Source organism: Balaenoptera ricei, chromosome 1, assembly GCF_028023285.1.
Source record: "Balaenoptera ricei isolate mBalRic1 chromosome 1, mBalRic1.hap2, whole genome shotgun sequence".
NCBI lineage: Eukaryota > Metazoa > Chordata > Mammalia > Artiodactyla > Balaenopteridae > Balaenoptera > Balaenoptera ricei.
In genome coordinates, this window is record NC_082639.1 from 130,293,147 (window position 1) to 130,318,242 (window position 25,096).

The 25,096-nt window shown below is 34.5% G+C and overlaps 1 protein-coding gene across 7 annotated transcripts in view; it reads left to right on the forward strand.

Moving 5' to 3' along the window:
• DCAF6 (DDB1 and CUL4 associated factor 6) overlaps positions 1–25,096 on the forward strand; it is a 166,118-nt gene that overhangs the window by 55,789 nt on the left and 85,233 nt on the right. For all 7 annotated transcript variants that reach the window (XM_059935645.1, XM_059935654.1, XM_059935662.1 and 4 more), the window contains exons 5-7: positions 15,437–15,550; positions 17,497–17,632; positions 20,081–20,295. In XM_059935645.1, coding sequence (XP_059791628.1) covers positions 15,437–15,550; positions 17,497–17,632; positions 20,081–20,295 — 465 coding nt within the window. The remainder of the gene's footprint in view (positions 1–15,436; positions 15,551–17,496; positions 17,633–20,080; positions 20,296–25,096) is intronic.

Below are 25,096 nucleotides of genomic sequence, written 5' to 3' on the forward strand. Positions count from 1 at the left end.
CTCTTGGTTATTTAGTAATGTATTGTTTAGCCTCCATGAGTTTGTGTTTTTTACGTGTTTTTCCCTGTATTTCATTTCTAATCTCATAGCGTTGTGGTCAGAAGAGATTCTTGATATGATTTCAATTTTCTTAAATTTACTGAGGCTTGATTTGTGACCCAAGATGTGATCTATCCTGGAGAATGTTCCATGCGCACTTGAGAAGAAAGTGTAATCTGCTGTTTTTGGATGGAATGTCCTATAAATATCAGTTAAATCTATCTGGTCTGTTGTGTCATTTAAAGCTTCTGTTTCCTTATTTATTTTCATTTTGGATGATCTGTCCAGTGGTGTGATTGAGGTGTTAACGTCCCCTACTCTTACTGTGTTACTGTCGATTTCTTCTTTTATAGCTGTTAGCAGTTGCCTTATGTATTGAGATGCTCCTATGTTGGGTGTATATATATTTATAATTGTTATATCTTCTTCTTGGATTGATCCCTTGATCATTATGTAGTGTCCTTCCTTGTCTCTTGTAACATTCTTTATTTTAAAGTCTATTTTATCTGATAGGAGTATAGCTACTCCAGGTTTTTTTGATTTCCATTGGCATGGAATATCTTTTTCCATCCCCTCACTTTCACTCTGTATGTGTCCTTAGGTCTGAACTGGGTCTCTTGTAGACAGCATATTTATGGGTCTTGTTTTTGTATCCATTCAGCAAGCCTGTGTCTTTTTGTTGGAGCATTTAATCCATTCACGTTTAAATGTAATTATCAATATGTATGTTCCTTTGTCCATTTTCTTAATTGTTTTGGGTTTGTTTTTGTAGGTCCTTTTCTTCTCTTGTGTTTCCCACTTAGGGAAGTTCATTTAGCATTTGTTGTAGAGCTGGTTTGGTGGTGCTGAATTCTCTTAGCTTTTGCTTGTCTGTAAAGCTTTTGATTTCTCCATCGACTCTGAATGAGAACCTTGCCGGGCAGAGTAATCTTGGTTGTAGGTCCTTCCCTTTCAACGCTTTAAGTATGTCATGCCACTGCCCTCTGGCTTGTAGAGTTTCTGCTGAGAAATCAGCTGTTAACCTTATGGGAGTTCCCTTGTATGTTTTTTGTCGTTTTTCCCTTGCTGCTTTCAGTAATTATTCTTTGTCTTTAATTTTTGCCAGTTTGATTACTATGTGTCTCCGCGTGTTTCTCCTTGGGTTTATCCTGCCTGGGACTGTCTGCGCTTCCTGGACTTGGGTGGCTATTTCCTTCCCATGTTAGGGAAGTTTTCGACTATAATCTCTTCAAATATTTTCTCGGGTCCTTTCTCTCTGTCTTCTCCTTCTGGGACCCCTATAATGCGAATGTTGTTGTGTTTAATGTTGTCCCAGAGGTCTCTTAGGCTGTCTTTGTTTCTTTTCATTGTTTTTTCTTTATTCTGTTCCGCAGCAGTGAATTCCACCATTCTGTCTTCCAGGTCACTTATCCGTTCTTCTGCCTCAGTTATTCTGCTATTGATTCCTTCTAGTGTAGTTTTCATTTCAGTTATTGTATTGTTCATCTCTGTTTGTTTGTTCTTTAATTCTTCTAGGTCTTTGTTAAACATTTCTTGCATCTTCTCAATCTTTGCCTCCATTCTTATTCCAAGGTCCTGAATCATCTTCACTATCATTATTCTGAATTCTTTTTCTGGAAGGTTGCCTATCTCCACTTCATTTAGTTGTTTTTCTGGGGTTTTATCTTGTTCCTTCTTCTTGTACATAGTCCTCTGCCGTTTCATCTTGTCTATCTTTCTGTGAATGTGGTTTTTTTCCCCACAGGCTGCAGGATTGTAGTTCTTCTTTCTTCTGCTGTCTCCCCTCTGGTGGATTAGGTTATCTAAGAGGCTTGTGTAAATTTCCTGATGGGAGGGACTGGTGGTGGGTAGAGCTGACTGTTTCTCTTGTGGGCAGAGCTCAGTTAAACTTTAAACCACTTGACTGCTGATGGGTGGGGCTGGGTTCCCTCCCTGTTGGTTGTTTGGCCTGAGGCAACCCAACACTGCAGCCTACCTGGGGCTCTTTGGTGGGGCTAATGGCAGACTCTGGGAGGGCTCATGGCAAGGAGTACTTCCCAGAACTTCTACTGCCAGTGTCGTTGTCCCCATGGTGAGCCACAGCGCCCCCCCCCCCCCCCCCGCCTCTGCAGGAGACCCTCCAACAGTAGCAGGTAGGTCTGGTTCAGTCTCCCCTGGGGTCACTGCTCCTTCCCCTGGGTCCCGGATGCGCACACTACTTCGTGTGTGCCCTCCAAGAGTGGAGTCTCTGTTTCCCCCAGTCCTGTTGAAGTCCTGCAATCAATTCACACTAGGCTTCAAAGTCTGATTCTCTAGGAATTCCTCCTCCCGTTGCCAGACCCACAGGTTGGGAAACGTGGCGTGGGGCTCAGAACCTTCACCCAGTGGGTGAACTTCTGTGGTATAAGTGTTCTCCTGTCTGTGAGTCACCCACCCACCAGTTATGGGATTTGATTTTACTGTGATTGCACCCCTCCTACCGTCTCATTATGGCTTCTCCTTTGTCTTTGGATGTGGGGTATCTTTTTTGGTGAGTTCCAGTGTCTTCCTGTCGATTATTGTCCAGCAGGTAGCTGTGATTCTGGTGTTCTCGCAAGAGGGAGTGAGAGCACGTCCTTCTACTCCGCCATCGTGGTTCCTCCACCTGAAGTTGTACTTCCTTTACCTTTTAATTCAGCTAGATTGAGGTTCTTCCCCTTGCGTTAGCGTTGTCTGAGGAACTCTATCTGAAAGCCGATTTCTTAGGAAGCAAATATTTTAATATTTGTTTTGTGCCAGGTATCTCAGGCAGATCTCCTAGCCTTCTCTCTATATTTTTTTATTCTGGAATTCTGATGAGATACATGTTAAGACCTTCTTATTCTATCTACCATTAAACTTGTTTTTTTCCATTGATGTATAAAACATGTAGGTAAAGTACATAAACACTAAGCATATAGCTCAGTAAATTATCACAAAGTGAATATGTACATGTAACAACCACAATGATCAAGAAATATAAGGCATTGGGACTTCCCTGGTGGTGCAGTGGATAAGACTCTGCGCTCCCAATGCAGGGGGCCTGGATTCAGTCCCTGGTCCGGGAAGTAGATCTCATATGCATGCTGCAACTAAGAGTTCACATGCCACAACTAAGGAGCCCACATGCCGCAACTAAAGAGGCTACCTACTGCAACTAAGGAGCCCTGGAGCCGCAACCAAGGAGCCCACCTACTGCAACTAAGATCCGGTGCAACCAATAAGTAAATAAATAAATATTTAAAAAAAGAAAAAGAAATATAAGGCATTAAGTTTCCCAGAAGCCCCTTTATCCTGACTTCCAACACCGGATTTTTCTAACCACCTTAGTTTTTCTGTTTTTGAACATTATATCAATGAAGGCACATTAAATGGTCTTCTGTTTGTTTTTGTTTTTGAATCTGATGTCTTTTGCTGAACAGAATCTTATCTTACATTTGTGAAATTCATCCATGTTGGGTACAAGTCTAATGTGTTCATTTTCATTGCTTTTTAGTATTCCATCGTGTGAGTAAACCACAGCTGATTGATCTGTTCTGCTGTTGATGAAAATTTTAAATTTGATTTCCAGTTTGGAGAACATTCCTTTACATGACTTTCAGTATATTTATGTTTAGAAGTAAACTTGTTCGGTGACAGGATAAGTATTTGTTTATTTTAGAGATAGTGCCAGTTTTCCAAAGTGTAACAGCTTTCGTGCCCACCAATGGCATATAGGAATTCCTATTGCCCCTCATCTTTGCCAACAATTGGTATTGTTAATCTCTAATTTTGACAGGTTCTCGTGGTTTAAAATGCCTTTTTCTGTTGATACTTCTGAGGTTTAGCATCTCTTCATATGTTTATTGGTTATTTGGATATACTGTCTTGTCAAGTGCCTATTCAGATTTCTTTCCTAATCTTTCTATTGGGTTGTCCATTTTATTTCATTATTATTGTTGATTTATAGGAATTTCTTGTATCTTCTGCATATGAAGCTATCTCTTCCACTCTGTGGTTGTATTTTCACCCTCCTGATGGTGTCTTTGGATGAACAGAAGTTCTCAGTGTTGTCTAATGTATTGGTCTTTTCCTTTATTGTTAGTGCTTTCTGCATCCTGCTCAAAAAATCTTTTCTTCATCCGCATAGCACAGGGAGATCAGCTCGGTTCTTTGTGACCACCTAGAGGGGTGGGATAGGGAGGGTGGGAGGGAGGGAGATGCAAGGGAGGAAATATGGGGAGATATGTATATGTATAACTGATTCACTTTGTTATAAAGCAGAAACTAACACACCATAAAGCAATTATACTCTAATAAAGATGTAAAAAAAAATCTTATATGAAGGTTATGGAGGCATTCTTCTGTTTTCTCTTTTAGAAAGTTTATTGTTTTGTCTTTTCCATTTAGATCTTATAATTCACCTGGATTTGATTTTTCTGATAATATGAAGTAGGAGTCTATTTTTTTCTCCCCTATGGATTTTTTTTGTATAAACATAATTTACTTCTTAGAAAATTAAATCAGAATCGCAAACAGCATACAAGCAAAAGAGGCAGCCTATATAAGGACATTTTAACAGTATATAACCTTTTGCCAAAGATGTTTTTTTGCTGAATACATATACACTGTGATTGGAATATAGTTTTTTGTTTAAAACTAAAACTCTGCGTCCATTGAACAGTTTTCCTCTTCCCCCTTATCCCAGCATCTGGCAACTACCATTCTACTTTCTGTTTCTAAGAGTTTGATTAGTTTAGATACCTCACAGAAGTAGAATCCTGCAGAAATTGTCATTTTGTGACTGGCTTATTTTAGTTAGCACAGTGTCCTCAAGGTTCATCTGCATTGTAGCATATGACAGGATTTCCTTCTTTGTTAAGGCTTAATAGTATCCCATTGTATGTATATACCATATTTTCTTTACCTGTTTACCCATCAATGATCATTTGGGATGCTTCCACCTCTTAGCTGTTGTGAATAATGCTGTTATTAACACAGGAGTGTACAAATATGTCTTCAAGGTTCTGTTTTCAATTCTTTTAGATACATATACACAGAAGTGGGATTGCTGGATCATATGATTATTCTATTTTTAGTTTTCGAGGAACTTCCATACTTTTTTCCATAGCAGCTGTACCATTTTCCATTCCCAATAAAAGTGCACAGAGGTTGCAATTTCTCCACATCCTTGTCAACACTTGTTATTTTCTGTTTTTTAAAAAATAGTGGCCATTCTAACGCGTGAGGAGATAGCTAAATGAGGTTTTTATTTGCTTCCTTAATAATTAGTGATGTTGAGTTAGCTCTTTTTGTGTATGTTGGTCATTTGTATATCTTTGGAAAAATGTCTATTCAAGTACTTTGCCCATTTTTTAATTGGATTGCTTTGTTGTTGAAGGGGTTCTATATATATATATATATATATATATATATATATATACACACACACACACACACACACACACATATATATATATGTTATTTATGTAGCCGTGTCTGGGTCTGGTCTTAGCTGCAGCATGTGGGATCTTTCGTTGGGCATGAAGGTTCCTCATTGTGGTGCATGGACTTTTCTCTGATTGTGGTGCGTGGGCTCCAGAGAGCACAGGTTCATTAGTTGCAGCACACGGGCTCTCTAGTTGTGGCGTGCGGGCTCCAGAGTGCGTGGGCTCTGTAGTTGCAGCGCGCGGGCTCTTTAGCTGTAGCACGCGGGCTCCAGAGTGTGTGGGCTTATTAGTTTCGGCGTGTGGGCTTAGTTACCCCGTGGCATGTGGGATCTTAGTTCCCTGACCAGAGATCGAACCCGCGTCCCCTGCATTGCAAGATGGATTCTTAACCACTGGACCACCAGGGAAGTCCCTCTTTATATATTTTGGCTATTAATCCCTTATAAGCTGCAGTGTGCATTTTCTCCCAATCTGTTGATTCTCTTTTCACTCTGATGATTGTTTCCTTTGCTGTGTAGAAGTTTTTAAGTTTGATATTATCTATTTTCACTTTTGTTGCCTGAGCTTTTGGTGTCATATCCAAGAAATCATTGCCAAATCTAAAGTCATGAAGTGTTTCCCCAGGGTTGTTTTTCTAGAAGTTTTATACTTTTAAGTATTATATTAAAATGTCTTTATTACATTTTAATTTTTGTATGTGGCATAAATAAGGGTCCAACTTCCTTCTTTTACATGTGAATATGCAGTTTTCCCAACACCATTTGTTGAAGGGACTATTCTTTCCCTATTGTGTAGCCTTGGCACCTTTCTCAAAGATCATTTGACCACATATGTGAGGGTTTATTTATTCCTGGGTTCTCTACTCTGTTCCATTGGTCTGTAGGTCTGTCATAATGTTTTAAATGTAGTAGCTTTGTAGTACACTTTGAAATCAGCAAGTGTGAGGCCTCCAGCTTTGTTTTGCTTTCTGAAGATTGTTTTGGCTGTTTGGTGTCCTTTGAGATTCCATATGAATTTTAGGGGGTTTTTTTTGATTCTGTAAAAATGTCCTTGGAATTTTGATAGAAATTGCATTAAACATAGGTCACATTGGATTATATGGACATTTTAACAATATTCAGTCTTCCAGTCCATGAACACAGAACGTCTTTCCATTTATTTGTGTCTTCTATAATTTCTTTCAGCAGTGTTTTGTAGTTTTCAGTGTACAGATCTTTCACCTCCTTGAATAAGTTTATTCCCAAGTATTTTATTTTTTTGATGCTATTGTAAATGGGTTGTTTTCTTAATTTCATTTTCAGATTGTTCATTGTTACTGTATATAAACACAGCTGATTTTTAAGTGTTGATTTTGTAACTGCAACTTTGCTATATTCATTTATTCTAATAGTTTTGTTGCAGAAACTTTAGAGTTTTCTATGTATAAGATCAGGTTTTTTTTACTTCTTCCTTTCCAATTTTGATGCCTTTTATTTCTTTTTTCTTGCCTTGATGCTTGAACTTCTAATACTATATTGAATAGAAGTGACGAGAGTGGGTATCTTTGCCTTGTTCTTGATCTTAGAGGGAAAGCTTTTGGTTTTTCACCATTGAATATATTAGCTATGAGCTTCTCATATATGGCCTTTATTATGTTGAGGTAATTTCCTTCCATTCCTAGTTTGTTGAGTGTTTTTTATCATGAAAGTGTGTTGTATTTTGTCAAATGCTTTTTCTGTATTAGTTGAGATGATCATATGGTTTTTGTCCTTCATTTTGATAATGAGATGAATTACTTTGATTGATTTGTGTATGTTGAACCATCCTTGCATTTCAGAAGTAAATCTGACTTGGGCTATTTGTGTGTTATTGTTTTGGATTTTTTTTTTCTTTTTAGCATTTTGCTGAGGATTTTTATATCAGTATTCATCAGGAATACAGGTTTGTAGTCTTACTTTCTTTTAGTATCTTTGTCTGATTTTCGTATCATGGTAAAGCTGTTTTCATAGAATAAGTTTGCAAGTGTTCCCTCCTCTTCAGTATTTTGGAAGAATTTGAGAGGATTGATGTAAATTTTTTAATGTAGCTGGTGTTGTCAAGCCATCTGGTTCTGGGCTTTCCTTTCTTTGGATGTTTTTGGTTACTGATTCAGTCTCCTTACTGTAGTGTAGCTTTGTTCGGTTTATCTCTATCTATCTATCTATCTATCTAATCTATTATTTAATCTTGGTAAGTTATATATTTCTAAAAATTTATTCATTTCTTCTAGGTCACTCCATCTGTTGTTGTATTCATAGTAGTCTCTTAGGATCCTTTTTATTTCTGTGGTATAAGTTGTAATGTCTCCTCTTTCATTTCTGATTTTTGCTGAGTCATTTTGCTTTTTTTTCTTGTTAGTCCAGGTGAGGGTTTGTTGATTTTGTTACTCTTTTGAGAAGAACTTAATTTCATTGATACTTTTTTCTATTTTTCATATCCTTTATATCTGCTCTAATCTTTATTATTTCCTTTGTCTATTAACTTTAGCTTTAATTTGTTGTTCTTTTTTTAGTTCTTTGAGGTGTAAAGTTAGGTTGTTGATTTGAGATGTTTCTTCTTTTTTAATGTAGGTATTTATTACTATAAACTTCCCACTTAGTACTGTACCATTTACATTTAAAGTAGTTACTTATAGGGAACTACTCACTATTGCCATTAAAAAATTTTTTTCTGTGTGTCCTGCAAATATTTGGTCACTCTTTTCCTCTCTTGCTGCTTTCCGTTGTGTTTTATTGATTTTCTTTTTTCTTTCATAATGGCATGCTTTAATTCCTTTCTTGTTTTCTTTTGGCATCTTTTATAGGTTTTTTTCATTGTGTTTACCATGAGGATTACATAAAACATAGTTATAACAATCTATCTTGAACTGATAACAACTTAACTTAATCACATACAAAAATTCTATTCCTTTACATCCTTGCCCCACTTTGTTCAGTGTCACAAACTATGTCTTTTTATATTTTGTAGTCATTAACGTAGTGTTATAATAATTTTTAATCCTTTTATTTCTTAAATTCTATACTCAAAAGTGATTTATGCACCACCATTACAGTATTACAGATTTTTGTATTTGTCTGTATATTTACCTTTACCACAATCTTTATATTTTTATATGCTGTGTGTTGCTGTCTAGCTTCTTTTGTTTCAACTTGAAGGACTTCCTTTAGCAGTTCTTGTAAGGCAGGTCTTTGTGGTGATAACCTTTCTTAGTTTTTCTTTATCTGGGAAGGTCTTTATTTCTCCTTCAGTTTTAAAGGACAGTTTTGGTGGATATATAGTATTGGTTTGCAGGTTTTTTCTTTCAGCACTTTGAATGTATTATCCCACTTCCCTCTGGCTGGTAATGTTTCTGTTGAGAAATCCACTGATCTAATGGGAGCTTCCTTGTATGTAATGATTCACGTTTCTCTTGCAGCTTTCAAGATTAACTCACTTTTGACTAGTTGTTTATAGTATGTCTTGATTTGAGCCTCTTTGGGCCCATCCTAGTCGGAGTCCTCTGAGTCTCGAATCTGGACGTTCATTTTCTTTCTCAGATTTGGGAAATTTTGGCCATTATTTTTTTCAGATAAGCTCTCTACCCACTCCCCTTTCTCCATCTGGAACATCTGTAATGGGAATATTGGTCATCTTGGTGATATCCTATAAGTCCCTTAGGCTTTTTTCACTTCATTCCTTTTCTTTGTTCCTCTGACTAGATGATTTCAAATGGCTTATCTTTGACTTTGCTGATTCTTTTTTCTGCTTGATTGAGCCTACTGTTGATCCTTCTCTAGTGAATTTTTAAATTTAGTTACTATATTTTTCAGCTGCATAATTTCTGTTACGCTCATTTTTCTGGTTTCTTTCTCATTGGTAATATTCTCGTTTTGTTTATGCATTGTTTTCCTGATTTTGCTTAGCTATTTGTAGTCTCTTGTAGTGCATTGAATTTCTTTATGACCATTGCTTTCAATTCTTTTTTAGGTAATTCATATATCTCCCTTTTATTAGGGTCAGTTTCTGGAGATTTACTTTGTTCCTTTGTTTGAGCCATGTTTTCCTGTTTCTTCATGTGCCTTCTTCGGTGAATTGTCTGTTTAATCTTTTGCCCATTGTTTCATTTTTTATTGTTGAATTTTGAGGGTTTTAAAAAGTATGTTCTGTGTATTTTTCAGGTATGTGACTCAATTTTTTTCTCTGAGTTGATGGCTAGTCTTTTCATTTTCTTTACAGTGTCTTTCAAAAAGAAGTTCTTTAATTTTAAAGAAGCCCATTTTATCAAATTTATTATTTTGGGAGGGGAACCAATGTTGTGTCTAAAAATCTTTGTTTAACCAAATGTCACAATGATTTTCTCCTAAAAGTTTTATACTTTTATGTTTTGCATTTGGATCGATGATCCATTTTGTGTTAATTTTTTCATGAAGTATGAGATACTGCTTTATGTTCATTATTTTGCATATGGATATCTGGTTTTCCAACATTGTTTTTCTCCACTGAACTTTTTTTGCATCATGATCATAAGTCATTTGACCACATCTGTTTTCACCTATTTCTGGTCAGTATCTTTTCTCTTCCAGTGATTTATGATTATGCTTGTACCACACTGTCTTTATTACTATAGCTTAACATGAACTCTTAAAACCAGGTAGTATAAGTCCTTTCTTCTTCTTTTTCAAAATGTTTAAGGTATTTTAGGTCTTTTGTATTTCCACATGGATTTGATAATTGTCAATTTTTACCAAAATTCCTCCTGGGATTTATTTGAATCTATATATCAATTTAGGGAGAATTGACAACAATTATTAAATCTTCCAATCCATGATTGCAGTATATCTCCCTTATCTAGGACTTTAATTTTACTTGGCAATGTTTTATAATTTTCAGTTTGTGTGTCTTAAGACACCCTTAAATATTTCATATTTTTTAATGTTATTGTAAATGGTATTATCTTTAAAATTTCAATTTCTGATGGTTTTGTTGCTAGTATTTTCACATGCAGTTGATTTTTATATATTGATCTTGTATTCTGCAGTTTTGCTACACTCACTTATTAGCTCTAGTAACTTTTTACCAAAAGATTACATAGAATTTTCTCCTTAGATGATTATGTCATTTGTGAATATAGAGACACTTTTTCTTCTTTTCCCATCTGGACTCCTTTTATTTCTTTTTCTTATCTTATCACCCTTATTAGAACTTTCAGTCTAATATTGAATAAAAGTGGTAAGACTAAACATCCTTCCCTTGTTTTGATCTTTGATCTTCACTATTAACTATGACAGTAGGTATATTTCAATAATGCTTTTTTAGCAGGTTGAGTTAATTCCTTTCTGTTCATATTCTTACACTTACCAGGACTGGATATTGGATTTTGTCACGTGTTTTCTCTGCATTTTTCATTTTTTGAAAGGATTGTATTGCTTTTCTTTTAGTTTCCTTTTTTAATTTTTTAATTTTTAATTTTTAATTTTTAATTTTTAAAATTTATTTATTTATTAAACTAATTAACTTATTTATTTTTGTCTGTGTTGGGTCTTCGTTTCTGTGCGAGGGCTTTCTCTAGTCGCTGCGAGCGGGGGCCACTCTTCATTGCGGTGCGCAGGCCTCTCACTGTCGCGGCCTCTCTTGTTGCGGAGCACAGGCTCCCGACACGCAGGCTCAGTAGTTGTGGCTCACGGGCCCAGTTGCTCTGCGGCATGTGGGATCTTCCCAGACCAGGGCTCAAACCCGTGTCCCCTGCATTGGCAGGCAGATTCTCAACCACTGCGCCACCAGGGAAGCCCTAGTTTCTTTTTTTTATAGTAGAAAAGATATTTTTATGATTTTAAACATTTAATATTTATTGAGAATTGTTTTGCTCTGTGTAACTACAGTCCATCTTGAAAAACATTTCACATGGACTTGAGATCAATGTGCATTCCACTCTTTTTTTGTCTTAAACATCTTTAATTGGATCTTTTAGTTTCTTAACATGGTGAATTACATTTATTTTTCAAATGTTAAAACCAATTTAACATTCCAGACATAAACCTCACCTGGTCATATATTGATATATTATCCTCTTTCTGTGTTGTTGTATTCATTTTGTTAAGGACTTTTTCTTTTTTTTTTTGCAGACATGTTCATGAGAGATGATCTTTAGCTTTGTTTTCTTGCACTGTCTTTGGGTTTGTTGTTAGCATAATGCTGCCCTATTGCAATAACTTGGAAAGTTTGTCCTCTTCAATTTTCTGAAGGAGTTTGTGTAGAAGTGGTAATATTTGTTTCTTATATGTTTGGGAGCATTCACCAATAAAGCCATCTGGTCCTAGAGTTTTCTTTGTAGGATGTTTATAACTGCATATTTATTTCTTAAAATGAATATTTGGTGATTCAGGTTATATCTTTCTGCTTTAATGAGCTTTGGTATTTTATCCTTTTCAAGGAACCTGTTTCATCTATATTGCTGAATTTGTTGGTGTAAGTTGTTCACAGTACTTCCTTACTATCCTTTTAACATCTGTAGAATCTATAGTGATGTCACCTCTGTCACTCTTGATATTGGTAGTTTGTATTCTCTCTCTCTCTCTTTATTATTCTTAGCAGTCTGAGTAGAGATTTCATCAATTTTAATGATCATCTCTAAGAACAAACTTTGGTTTCCATGATTTTCTCTATTTTCTTGTTTTCTTTTTCTATTTTTGATCTCCATTTTTTCCTTTCTTCTGTTTACTATGGTGAGTCTCATTGCTCTCTTTCTTCTAGTTTCTTAAAGTAGAGGCTGAAGTTACTGATTTGAGACCTTTATCCTTTCTAATACAGGCAGTCAGTAAAATAAAATTTCCACTGAGTATTCCTTTAGGTAAATTTCACTAATTTTGATATGCTGAACTTCCATTTCTCTTCTATTAGTAAATTAGTAAATATATTTTCTAGTTTCCATTGTGATTTCTTCTTTGATTCATCATTTATTGAGAAACATGTCATTTAGTTTCCAAATATTTGGATATATTTGAATATTTGAGTTGTTTTCCAGCTTGGGCGTAATTGCAGTTGAAGCTATTTTAATCATTTGTGTAACTGTCTTTGTATGGACTGATTTACAATGATTATTTTCTAGTTAAATCCATCTCAGTCAGAATATGTACTTTGTATGACTTGAATCCTGTTAATTTTAATGAGACTGGTTTTGTGTCCCAGAACATAGTCTATTGGTAAATTTATCTTATGCACTTTAAAAACTGCTTATTCTTTTGTTTGTGGAGTGTTCCATAAATATCAGTTATGTCAAGGTGGCTGATAACCATGTTCAATTCTTCTATATTCTTACTGATTTTCTGATTACTTGTTCTATCAATTATTGAAACAGATGTGTTGAAATCTAATATTTTTGGACTGTCTGTTTCTCCACTCAGTTCTGTCAATTACTGCTTCATATATTTCAAAGATCTGTTTTTAGGTACATAAACATTCAGGATTTTGATGTTTCTATTCATGGATTGACCCATTTATCATTGTAAAATGACTCTTTTTATCCCCATTAATACTCTTTGCTTTGAAATTTGCTATTTATATAGCAAATCTAGCTTTCTCATTGTTAGAGTTATTGTGGTATCTCTTTCTTCTGTCCTTTTACTTTTAGTCTAGCTATCTGTGTCTTTATATTTAAAGTTAGATTCTTATAGGCAATTTATAGTTGGGTTTTGCTTTTTTATCCAATCTAGCAACATCTGCTTTTTATTTAATTGGGCTGTTTATATCATTTACAATTAATGTGATTATTGATATGTAGGTAGCTGAATTTAAATTTTGTGTCTTGCTCTTTGTTTTCCCTCTGTTCCTGTTGCATCAGTTTTTCCCCCTTCTTCTGTTTTTTGTAAGAACTGAGTATTTTTGTGATTCCACTTTACCTCCTTTGTTGATTTATTAGCTATAACTTTTTTTTGTTGTGGTTGTTTTAGTGTATGCTTTAGGGTTTATAGTATACATCATAAACTTTATCACAGTGTACCATCAAGTAATATGGTACCACTTCAAATATAGTATAAGAATCTTATAACACTGTAGTTTCATTTTTCTTCTCCTGGAATTTTGGGTATTTTTTTCCTACATTTTATTCTTATATGTTTTATAGTTTCCTTAATACATTGTTAATATTCTTCCTTTAATAGTCAATTATCTTTAAAAGATTTTAAAACAAAGTAAAAATTATATTATGTTTACTTACATATTTATTATTTCCAATCTTAAATTCCTTTTCATAGATCCAGATTATGACAGGTATTATTTTCCTTTTACATGAAGGATTTTAAAAGATGTATTTATATTGTGCTGGTCTGTTAATGTAGAGGTTTGGAAAATTATCCTGTAAAATGCCAAATAGTAAATATTTTAGGCTTTGTGTGCCATATAATCTTTGTCACAACTACTCAAATATGCCATTGTGTCAGGAAAGCAGACTTGGATAATATGTAAATGATTGGATGTGGCTGAGTTTCATTCAAACTCTTATTTACAAAAATAATGGGTCATAGTTATGTAAGAGGCATCCTTTGATGACTTCTGTGCTACTGAATAATCTTTCAGCTTTCTTATTTCTGAAAAAGTCTAGTTTATTTTTGTTTTAGAAAGATATTTCTGTGGGTATAGAATTCTAGTTTGACAGTTGTTTTTTTTTTCTCTTTTACTACTTTAAAGATGTTACTCCACTAATTTCTGGCAAGAAATCTTATTTTTAATCACTGGTTTTACATAATTTGAGAACAATGTATTTCTTTATTTTTATTGCTTTAGTATTTTAAGAGTAAATCACAATTTCTGTTCTTATTCTCTTACTGGCCATTTGGGTTGTTTCAAGTATTTAGCTAATATGAATCATGCTGCTATGAACTTTCTGGTACACATCTTTAGGTGCCTTTATGCATACATTTATTTGTAGTGGAATTGCTGGGTCATGGAAGAGGCATATGACCAGCTTTAGTAGATACTGACACATGGTTTTTCAAAGTGATGGTACCATTTTACAGCCCCATCAACGATGTGTGAAAGCCCTAGTTGCTCCATGTCCTCATTGACGTGATATTAATCTAGTCCCTTTCATTTTGGTCATTCTGGTGATGTGTAGTGATATTTACTTAGGATTATAATTTGTGTTTAGTTGATCACTAATGAATCTGAGCACCTTTTCATGTATACAGAGTTTTAAAACATAGGAATATACCTTCCATTGTTTATGGGTACATAAAAACCTATGTGAGAATGCTAAATACCCAATTTTGGCAGTTTCTACTTCTAAGGACAGAGAAGGGGAGGAATATGTTGGACAGGAGGGTTCACAGAGGGCCTCAACTTACAGTATTATTGCTAAACCAGAAGTGGATACAGGAATATCTAAAATGTTTCATTTCTTTAAAAAATTTAATTTTTGTAAAATACACCTAATATAACATTTGCCATTCAAACCATTTTTAACTGTACTGTTTGTGACATTTAGTACTTTTACATTGTTATAGAACCATTACCATTGCTCAAAAAATTTTTGAGAGGTCAGTTTAAATGCTTAATTCAGCATCACATAGTTTTTATAAACATTATCAGAGAGTAAAATTTTACAGTGTGTTTCTAATACAAGTGTAAATTCACATCCAGAAAACAAAAATTTGGCTATTCAAAGTTTGAACAAGCTTCCAAGGGTAGGATTTTTCTTGTCAAGTTGTTAGGAGTTTATAATTTAAAGAGCTTTCTGTCTGAAGGTACATTAATGTCAAACTTCAAAGTAATGAGTCACATTAATTCAACAGTTACCTCTTGTATATTTCTACATACATAGCACTGTTTTGCATTATGATACGGGTAAGTCATAAATAATTAAAATAAATGGTTCTTAGTTGCTTTTGCCATAATCATTTTATGGTATAGCAGTAATGTTTTTCAAAGTCATCTGTTTAAATGTTCACTAACATTACCTGTACTTTTGTTTTCATCTTCAGATTATGACTGTACCTAATGACCCGTATACTTTTCTCTCTTGTGGTGAAGATGGAACTGTTAGGTGGTTTGATACACGCATCAAAACTAGTTGCACAAAAGAAGATTGCAAAGATGTAAGAATCAAGTTTTTGTACAAATGATGAAAAAAATTAAGATTATACTTAAAATTGGGTAGTAAGTTATCTCTGAGTTATGAGCTTATGGATAAATTAAGAATTTTTTATTTTATAAAATTTTCAATAAGTATATTTTTATAATCAAAAAAGTTTCTTAATTAAAATGTTAATAGTGAAGTTAAGGAATGTATACTTAAATTGTACAGTTCAAATATATTTGTAAAAATTTATGTAATTGTTCAGTATATACCATAGCATTATAAAAACTTGAAGTATTTATCAGTATATTCCATTTATTTATGGAGGCAATTTTGGCTTACCAATAGCAGTGATAAAAGCATGTAGAAGTTTAGTGCCTTCCTTTTATTTTTACCTTGTCCTTTAAACCAAGATTTATTTATATGCTATCTTTTGTTTTCGACAGTTAGATACCATTTTATCAATATGTTCATTCATATTTAGCTCACTTCTCTAAAGATAGAGCTTCGCTATCAATTTTGTATTTTTTAAAATAGTATTTTAAACTTGAAAAAGACCTGAGAAATCAGTCAGTGTAAGGCCCCAGGCAACTAACCCTAAATGTTATTTAGAGACAGTAGCTTTTGTCTCAGATCAGTTTAGAGTAGTAAATGAAGTAAGAAAGTATTGCTAAATACATTTTTACTGATAGTTACAAAAAAAAAGTTACTAGTAATCAGGTTGAGTGTTTGCTAATTAAACCAGTTACTGTTGTTAACATGCTTTAGGTGGAGAAAAGATTATTTTATACATTGAAACAGAGAAGAAAAAAAATAGAAATAAAAAAATTTTGTCAGTTTTTATATTGTATACATGTATACACATACAGAATTAGGAAGTTGAACTGAAGGCAGAAATAAGTTTAAAATAGCAGGTTGTTTATTAGGGGCATTTGGTTTACCTGTTTCTTAGTAAATAATAGGTCCTAAAATTTGTTATGTCAAAATCTTTTAAGCAGTATTTTCGTATACAATGTAGTTGGATTTAATTTTGCTTTTATAATCAAAAACTCTGTAAAACCAAAGAATAAAGCAAAGCTAATAAGTGAAATATTGTTAAATTGTTTCTCAATAAAACTTTTGATTTCTTTATATGTAAAAAGGAATAGAGAGAGTATAAAGAAAAATTGGCAACTAGGGTAATTCTTAAATCCTAAAAATTTAGAATTATGAACAGTATTTGGTGAATAAATTCTATGTAATAGGAATAATGTTCTGAGGCCCATAATTAAATACATAAAACTTAGCATAAATGTAACTTAAAAACTTAGCTATTCTGAGAAGAGTGAGGAGTTAGAGTTGTAGACAAAATAGTATAGAATTAACAGAATACCTTAAAGCTGTATCTTTGGGGTGATAGCTCTTATATTTTCTAATGCTTGTATAGAGATAAGTAGTGACATTATAGTGAAGCCTGTCTTTGACATGGTTTGTATATATGTATGTATGTACTTTGTTTTTGAACTGGTGAGGAGGAAGATTTTATAAGTTAACAAAAATATAAAATTTTAATATCAGGTTATGATATTTTTGTTACATTTTAATAGCAATAATTAAAATTAAAATATCATGAGTACCGTATAAAATAATGATTATACTTATGATAGACAAAGGTTGATTATACCTCCATCTTTACTGTCCAGTGGACCAATGATAGCAGGCATTTCTAATGACATTAATGACTTAATGACATATTACATAGGTAATGTATGAGTTTTTTAATATTTCTAAAGATGATCATTCTATTCCTGAGTATGAGAATATTTAGGAGGCATGTTGTTGTTTTTTTTCCCCCCTCATTGTCATACTGACTGAATTAGGATTTCTGAAAAAGATTTTCTTGTTCTAATTGAAGGGAAAATGTTTTAAATAGACTATTATCTGTTGTAAAGCTTATGTAACTGGTATTTTTTTTATCTTTTGTAGGATATTTTAATTAACTGCCGACGTGCTGCCACATCTGTAGCTATTTGTCCACCAATACCATATTATCTTGCTGTTGGTTGTTCTGATAGCTCAGTACGAATATATGATCGGCGAATGCTGGGTACAAGAGCTACAGGTAAAAAGACATATGTTAGAGAAAATATAAGATCCTATCAGTTCAAAGGATAAATCTTTTTTTTTATATAAATTTATTTATTTTTGGCTGCATTGGGTCTTCATTGCTGCGTGCAGGCTTTCTCTAGTTGTGGTGAGCGGGGGCTACTCTTCATTGTGGTGCCTGGGCTTCTCATTGCGGTGGCTCCTCTTGTTGCGGAGCACGGGCTCTAGGTGTGCGGGCTTCAGTCGTTGGGGCTTGTGGGCTCCAGAGCACAGGCTCAGTAGTTGTGGCGCACAGACTTAGTTGCTCCGCCGCACGTGGGATCTTCCCAGACTAGGACTCGAACCCATGTCCCCTGCATTGCCAGGTGGATTCCTAACCACTGCACCACCAGGGAAGTCCCCAAAGGATAAATCTTTTTTTTTTTTTTTTTTTAAGGGATGAAACCTGTGTTGGTATAAAAGGAATGTGACATATAAGACAATCAACTTGGTTCTTCTTCCTCAGAGTAAATCTTCCTGAATCACCCAAAGGATAAATCTTTATGATGTATTGCAATTTTAAAATTTCATTAGTTTGACATAAAATTTAGTAAATAGAATGTATTTAAATACTATGGGTTATTATAAAAAATAGCATTTCACCAAGTTTTTATGATCCATCAGTGTGATACTTTTGCAGTTTATCACTTTAAAAAGTTGTAACACTTGATGTATTAATTTCCTGGGTCTGTCATAACAAATTACTATAAACTGGGTGGCTTAAAATAACAGAAATTTATTCTCTCCCATTTCTGGAGGCTAAATGTCTAAAATCAAGATGTTGCAGGGTGGTTTTCTGCTGGAGGCTCCCAGGGAGAATCTATTGCCTGCTTCTCTCCTAGATTCTGGAGGTTGCTGACAATCCTTAGCATCCCTTGGCTTTTAAATGTATCAGTCCAGTCTCTGCTTCCGTATTTACATGCTGTTCTCTCGTGTGTATCTGTGCCTACATTTCCCTCTTCTTATAAGGACACTAGTTACATTGTATTTAAGGGCCACCGTAATCCAGTATGACCTCATCTTGATAATTACATGTACAAAGACCCTATTTCTAAATGAGGTCACGTTCTGTGTTTCTTGGTGGACATGAATTTTTAGGGGACACTCTTCAGCTCACAACACTTGGCTTTCCTAATTTCTCTTTGCTATCTTTTCAATCAAGGGGATAATAGTAAGCGTGGTGGAGAGAAAAGTTAGCAAAGAAGAGTGACTTGGGTGTGTATTAATGTATAACATATTTATGCCTACTTAGTAGCCTAGCTAAAGTACTGTAAATGATGCTGCAGTACTGAATTTGAATTTGCCTTAAACTCCTATTTGTTCCTCATCTGCTTTGGGATCAAACCACTTCTGAAATATTCACCTCAAAGCTAACTTCCATTAGCATTTTCTGTCAAGGAAGGTCAAGATTGCACACTCTTTCTCTCTCTCTCTCTCTCTCTCTCTCACACACACACACACACACACACACACACCCCAAATATACATACATATGTACACATTTATATATATATTCACATATTTTATGGCATTAAAAATAAACGTTGACTTGGGCCAGAAATTAACAATGTTGATCTCAATGTCAGTTTATGTCCAGTGAAAATGGACATAGATTACTGAAATGGGAAAACCAGATGGGATCTTCTTTCTTTTCTTGAACTGTGATTGAGGAGTCTTGTCTATTTGGACATGCATGTTTAGGGGGAACAGTAGTAATATATGGAACTGTAGGCTCAGTTATCATTTCTCAACAGATGGGACATGATTGAAATTTTGGGCAGGGCAGGATAATACAGCTTTGTGGGATTCTTAGAATTTAGCATTCCTGGGCCTGCAGAGCACAAAGTGCCAGTTGTACCTCTCCCTATCGTATTGCATTATGTTGATGACCACCAAATTTAATTAGAATTAGAGTGGTATTCCCACTCTGTTATCTTATAAGAGGAGAATTTCATGGCAATCAAAAATCTTTTAATGACATGAAGTAAAACGTAAATCGTATTAAAAAGATACTGTACTGTTTTATCTAGTATGCTAGTAAATATCAGCTTTCCGATTTATATTATAAAAATTTTATTATCTTAATTTGGGGAATTTTTAAGAGATGTTTTAGTGTGACTGTAATCACAATATAAAATTGATTAAATAACTCATATTCCAATAAAACATTGATGTAATCTGGAATTCTAGAAAAATCATGAATTCTTTTTGGAAGATATGTAACCTTTATACTATATTCATTTTTATTTTGTTACAAAATTTGACTGTTGATTAAAGAGTCTTTTCTAGAAATAGACTATGACAGACAGCTTGGATTTATATTGCTATGTTAAATCACATATCTCATAATTCAGATTAAGAGTTTTTCAGGTGTTTTTCTTGAAAAATATTCTGAATTTTAAACAATTCCTTTTTTCTTATTTAGGGAATTATGCAGGTCGAGGAACTACTGGAATGGTTGCCCGTTTTATCCCTTCCCATCTTAATAACAAGTCCTGCAGGGTGACATCTCTGTGTTACAGTGAAGATGGTCAAGAGATTCTTGTTAGTTACTCTTCAGATTACATATATCTTTTTGACCCAAAAGATGATACAGCACGAGAACTTAAAACTCCTTCTGCAGAAGAGAGAAGAGAAGAGGTAAGTTTACTCAAAACCATGTTCTTTATTGACTTCAGAAAACATTAATTCACTAACTCCTGGAGCATTAATTCAGTAACTCCTAGGGCCTGAAGGGCTTCAAAAAATAGAGTTAATTTTCACGGCATTTACAGTCTAAGGAGCAAAGACATGAAAACATGCATGAAAGAATGGGAGTAATAAATAAGGATGAGGCCCTAGGCGAAAGTATTGTAAAGTATTTTTAAAGGGAAAATATTTAATAGCAAAATGTTTTTCCAAGTTTATGGATGCACAGAAGCAGGCAAGAAAGATGAACAGTTCTGACAGTTGCAGAAGAGGCAATTAAAATAATAAATACATGTGACGTATAAACTTCCATGAGACTAAGTGTTTATATTCATGCAACAGTGTTTACTATTCATATGTTGATAGCAGTCCTTCCTGTCTTCTCCTGATTCTGCCTCTTTCACAGTTATGAATTAGTGACATGTAATATTATCTCTAGGAACATTTTGTAAAACACTGACCCATATGAATGAGTGAGAAAAAGGTAAGTTAAAGTGTCTGTACATACACACAAAACACAACACATACACAGAATCGGGAGAGGAGGGGATTGCTGTCCTCATATAAATAGTGAATGGTAATAGGTGAAACTCCTATTGGTGCATGAATATAAACATTTAGTCTTTTAGAAGTTTATACATTACATTATATATCTCTCTATATATCTATATCTGTAGATACCCTCTTCTTTATCAATTTCTAGATGTAAATATATATTATGTATTGGAAACTAGGTGAAAGAACTACTTTTCCTAAAATGACTCTAAAATACTAAATCATTTTTCTTATTTATGAAAAACAAAAACCAGAAATAATATATCCTTGACAGTACACAGCAGTAGAAAAATGTTTGCTTTAACCTTGTTAAGCTTCTTTCACCACGTTTTTCACTTTGGCTTTTTTATTTTACAATGTCCTATGGTGTTTTTTTTTTGTTTTTTTTTTTTTAATTTGGTTGCACCGGGTCTTAGTTGCGCCTCCAGGGCTCCTTAATTGCGGCACGTGGGCTCCGTAGTTGTGGCTCACAGGCTCCTTAGTTGAGGCAGACAGGCTCCTTAGTTGTGGCATGCGAACTCTTAGTTGCAGCATGCATGTGGGATCTAGTTGACCAGGGATCAAACCCAGGCCCCCTGCATTGGGAGTGCAGTCTTATCCACTGTGCCACCAGGGAGGTCCCTACAGTGTCCTGTGTTTAATCACTCTATTCTTTGGATTATAAATGTCTTTTGAAATTAACCATTGCTTTTTTTTTTTTTTTTTTTTTTTTTTAATTTATTTATTTATTTATTTTTGGCTGTGTTGGGTCTTCGTTTCTGTGCGAGGGCTCTCTCTAGTTGCGGCAAGCGGGGGCCACTCCTCATCGCGGTGCGCGGGCCTCTCACCGCCACGGCCTCTCCTGTTGCGGAGCACATGCTCCAGGCGCGCAGGCTCAGCAATTGTGGCTCACGGGCCCAGCCGCTCCGCGGCATGTGGGATCCTCCCAGACCAGGGCTCGAACCCATGTCCCCTGCACTGGCAGGCAGATTCTCAACCACTGCGCCACCAGGGAAGCCCTAACCATTGCTTTTTATTAATTATCAGTGACTTTTAGGAATTGGTCCAACTCTTCTTAATGAATACATTTTAAAGACACTAAAGAACAATAACAATTTTGTAATTCTTATGAGATGCAAAACTAAATCCACTTCTTATAGTTGCAGGTTGAGAGGGCTATAAAATTAGAAAAAAATCAAGATTACTTTATAAATGTGTTTTTGGGATTTTAAATTTGGCACTGTGTTTAAGTGAATTAGGAAATTGGTGAAGAAGAGGGTATGATAGCTAATGAAACAATTTTTGAGTTTATTGGTCTGATTGAAAATGTGAAATCTGCTGTGTCATTTTGTGTTGCTATGTAATTTCCTCTTGAGATAATGCGCTTCAGTAAAGTTAGTCATACTTTGTGACTGTTACAGAACGAAAGAGTTGGAAATGCAGAAACATTTTAAGTGAGCCAACTAGCTTTTATCCCATAGAATACTTAGCCTAAAGATATTTATATAATCAGAGTGAAAGAGGCTTAATTATGAACAGTTGGTTTTTTTGAACATGTTTTTCTCAGTGTTCTTTGTTGAATTAACTAAATTAAGAAAAATAATTCTGAAAATGAATTAAAATTAAAAAAATAAATTATGCTTATTGTAATAAATGAAATAATTCACAGGTCTGTATAGAAAAAGAAATTAATAACCTGTCCTCCTCTTAATCTTGCCATCTTTTCTTTCAGTGTTTTATGCTAAATCCTTGACAGTAATGTTCAAACTCATTTCAGCTCACCAAATATTTACTGGGTGGCTACTATACTACATACTGTAATAAACTTTAGAAAATCAAGGATGACTGTAACAAAGACATGATCTCTCATTCAGGAGATTACAAATAAATAAATTTATAAAGGAATAAAGTTTATAAATAAATGTGTGAAACTTAAAATAATAGAATTGTATGTAAGAATTATGTTCTATATAAATAGACCAAAAGAAGGAATAATTGTTTTTGATTGGGAACATAAGAAACACTTGAGCAGGGTTTTAAAGTATGAATAAAAGTTTAATAAATGATTTTTTTCTTATGTTTTCATATTTTTATATTTTCTTAACTTGTAGGAGTCTCTTTTTATTTCCTATATTATTTCCTTTGTCCTCTAATAATTTGTCCTTCACCCCCCCGCCCCTTTTTGTTTTGTCCACGCCTCTCGGCTTGCTGGCTCTTAGTTCTCCGACCAGGGATTGAACCCAGGCCCCTGGCAGTGAAAGCTCAGAGTTCTAACCACTGGACTGCCAGGGAATTTCTGTTCCCCGTCTTTATTTAGCATATTCTTTTGTCTTATTCAAATTTTTTCCACTTCTCATTTTCCTTTATTTTGGTATTCCTTTTTCCTTTTTATTGTCTTTTCTTTCTTTTCGTTTTTCTCTCATATCTTTTTGACATTTTCCCCACCTACCTAGCACATTATTGGACTGCTTTGTTGAATCCAATCTCTCATTTTCTCCTGGTCCCCATAATTTATCCCTAAAAGTATTGCATGTATCCTCTGCTTTTTGAATGTTTGCTTCTATATCACTTTGCTTTTACTAAAGACCTGCTTAGTACCTGCTTTCACTAACTAAAAAATCCAAAGAGGATTTTCGCTTTTACAAAAAAAAAGGTGAAAAGCGAAAATGGCATTTGGCGTTTGTTTGCAGTGTGCACCCTGAGCAGCAAGTGGCACCACCAAGCTCCTTCCCAGTGAACTATACTCGGCATCTCAGCATCAAACTGCCACAGCATTGAATTGTGTCTTATCTCAGCATCAAGCTGTTGTAGCATTGAATTGTGTCTGTGAGCATCTGTGCTTTATCTCAGTTTATTTTGTGCATCCATTAGCAAGATGTGTCCTAAGGTAATTGCTTCTTCATTTTACTCCATTTCGACTTATGAAAGTTTCCATAGGAACATTCTGCTTTCAGATAGTAGGGGAAACCTGTATCCAAAATCTGTAATACTGCTTCCCACTCTACTATTAATACTCTGTTCCAAGTTATCAGCATCTCTCCTCCTAGATTATTATGGTAGCTTTCTTACCAGGTCTCTGCTTTCATACCCACCCCCTCCAATCCTTTAGTTAGCTACACGGTAGTCAAAGTAATCCTTTAAAACATAAGTCAAATCATGCCACTGTTCTGATCCACACTCCAAATGGCTCCCCACCTCATTCAGAACAAAACTGAGGTCCTTACAGTGGCTTCAAGATCTTATATCATCTGATTCTTGTTACTTCTACTGCTCTCTCCTTTGTTTACTCTGCTCTAGCTACATCTGCTTACTTGTTTACTCAGACAGGCTAAGCTACCTTATGGCTTTTGCATTTATTTTGCCTGAAATGATCTCCTCTAGATAGCTGGATTTCTTCTTCCTTTACTTCTTATAGGGCTTTTCCTATGTTCCCTTCTCCGTTAGATCCTACCTTACCACATTATTTAAAATTGTAACCCTTAATTATCTGGTACTACCTATCACCCTTTTCTATTGATACTTTATTTTTTTCTGTAACACTTACCACTTTCTCTGTATATTTTACTTCTTAATTTCATGTATTCTATAAACTCTGTGACATTGGGAATTTTTGTATGTTTTGTACATTGATCTTTCCCCAATACCTAGAGTAGTACCTGACACATGAAAGGTGCTAAAAAAATTTTTATTAAATGACTGATTGAATGAATGCTATATCATTTTCAGGATTCTTGAGTAGGTTATTTCGCATATCTCAAAAAATCAAACTTAGGACTGTTTTTAACTTGAAGATCTTGTTCCAGAAATAGTTGCTGAGGTTATAACATCAGTTCTTTGCCTGTATAATATAAAAATTTCTCTCTCGTAACCATGGAACAGAGCTCTTAATTCTAAGTACAATTTATATATACAGGGTGAGGCTCTCTCTTTCTGGAAATGATTATTTGTCTGAGATTTTAGACAACTACCACACTAGGCATCCTCTAATCTTCTGATTATTCTTTGTCACACTTGTGACTTCCTCTGCAGATTTTGTTATTCTCAGTTGCTTTTAACCATACTTACACATAACATGGAATTTGTGGGGTCTTTTTTTTTTTTTCTGTTTCCTTTGCTGAGGATGGAGACTTTTTTTTTCCCCATTCTCCTTGTTGCTTGGTATGGTTTCCAGGAGAAAATAGAAAATTTACAGCTAAGCTGTCACCAGATTGCTATTAAA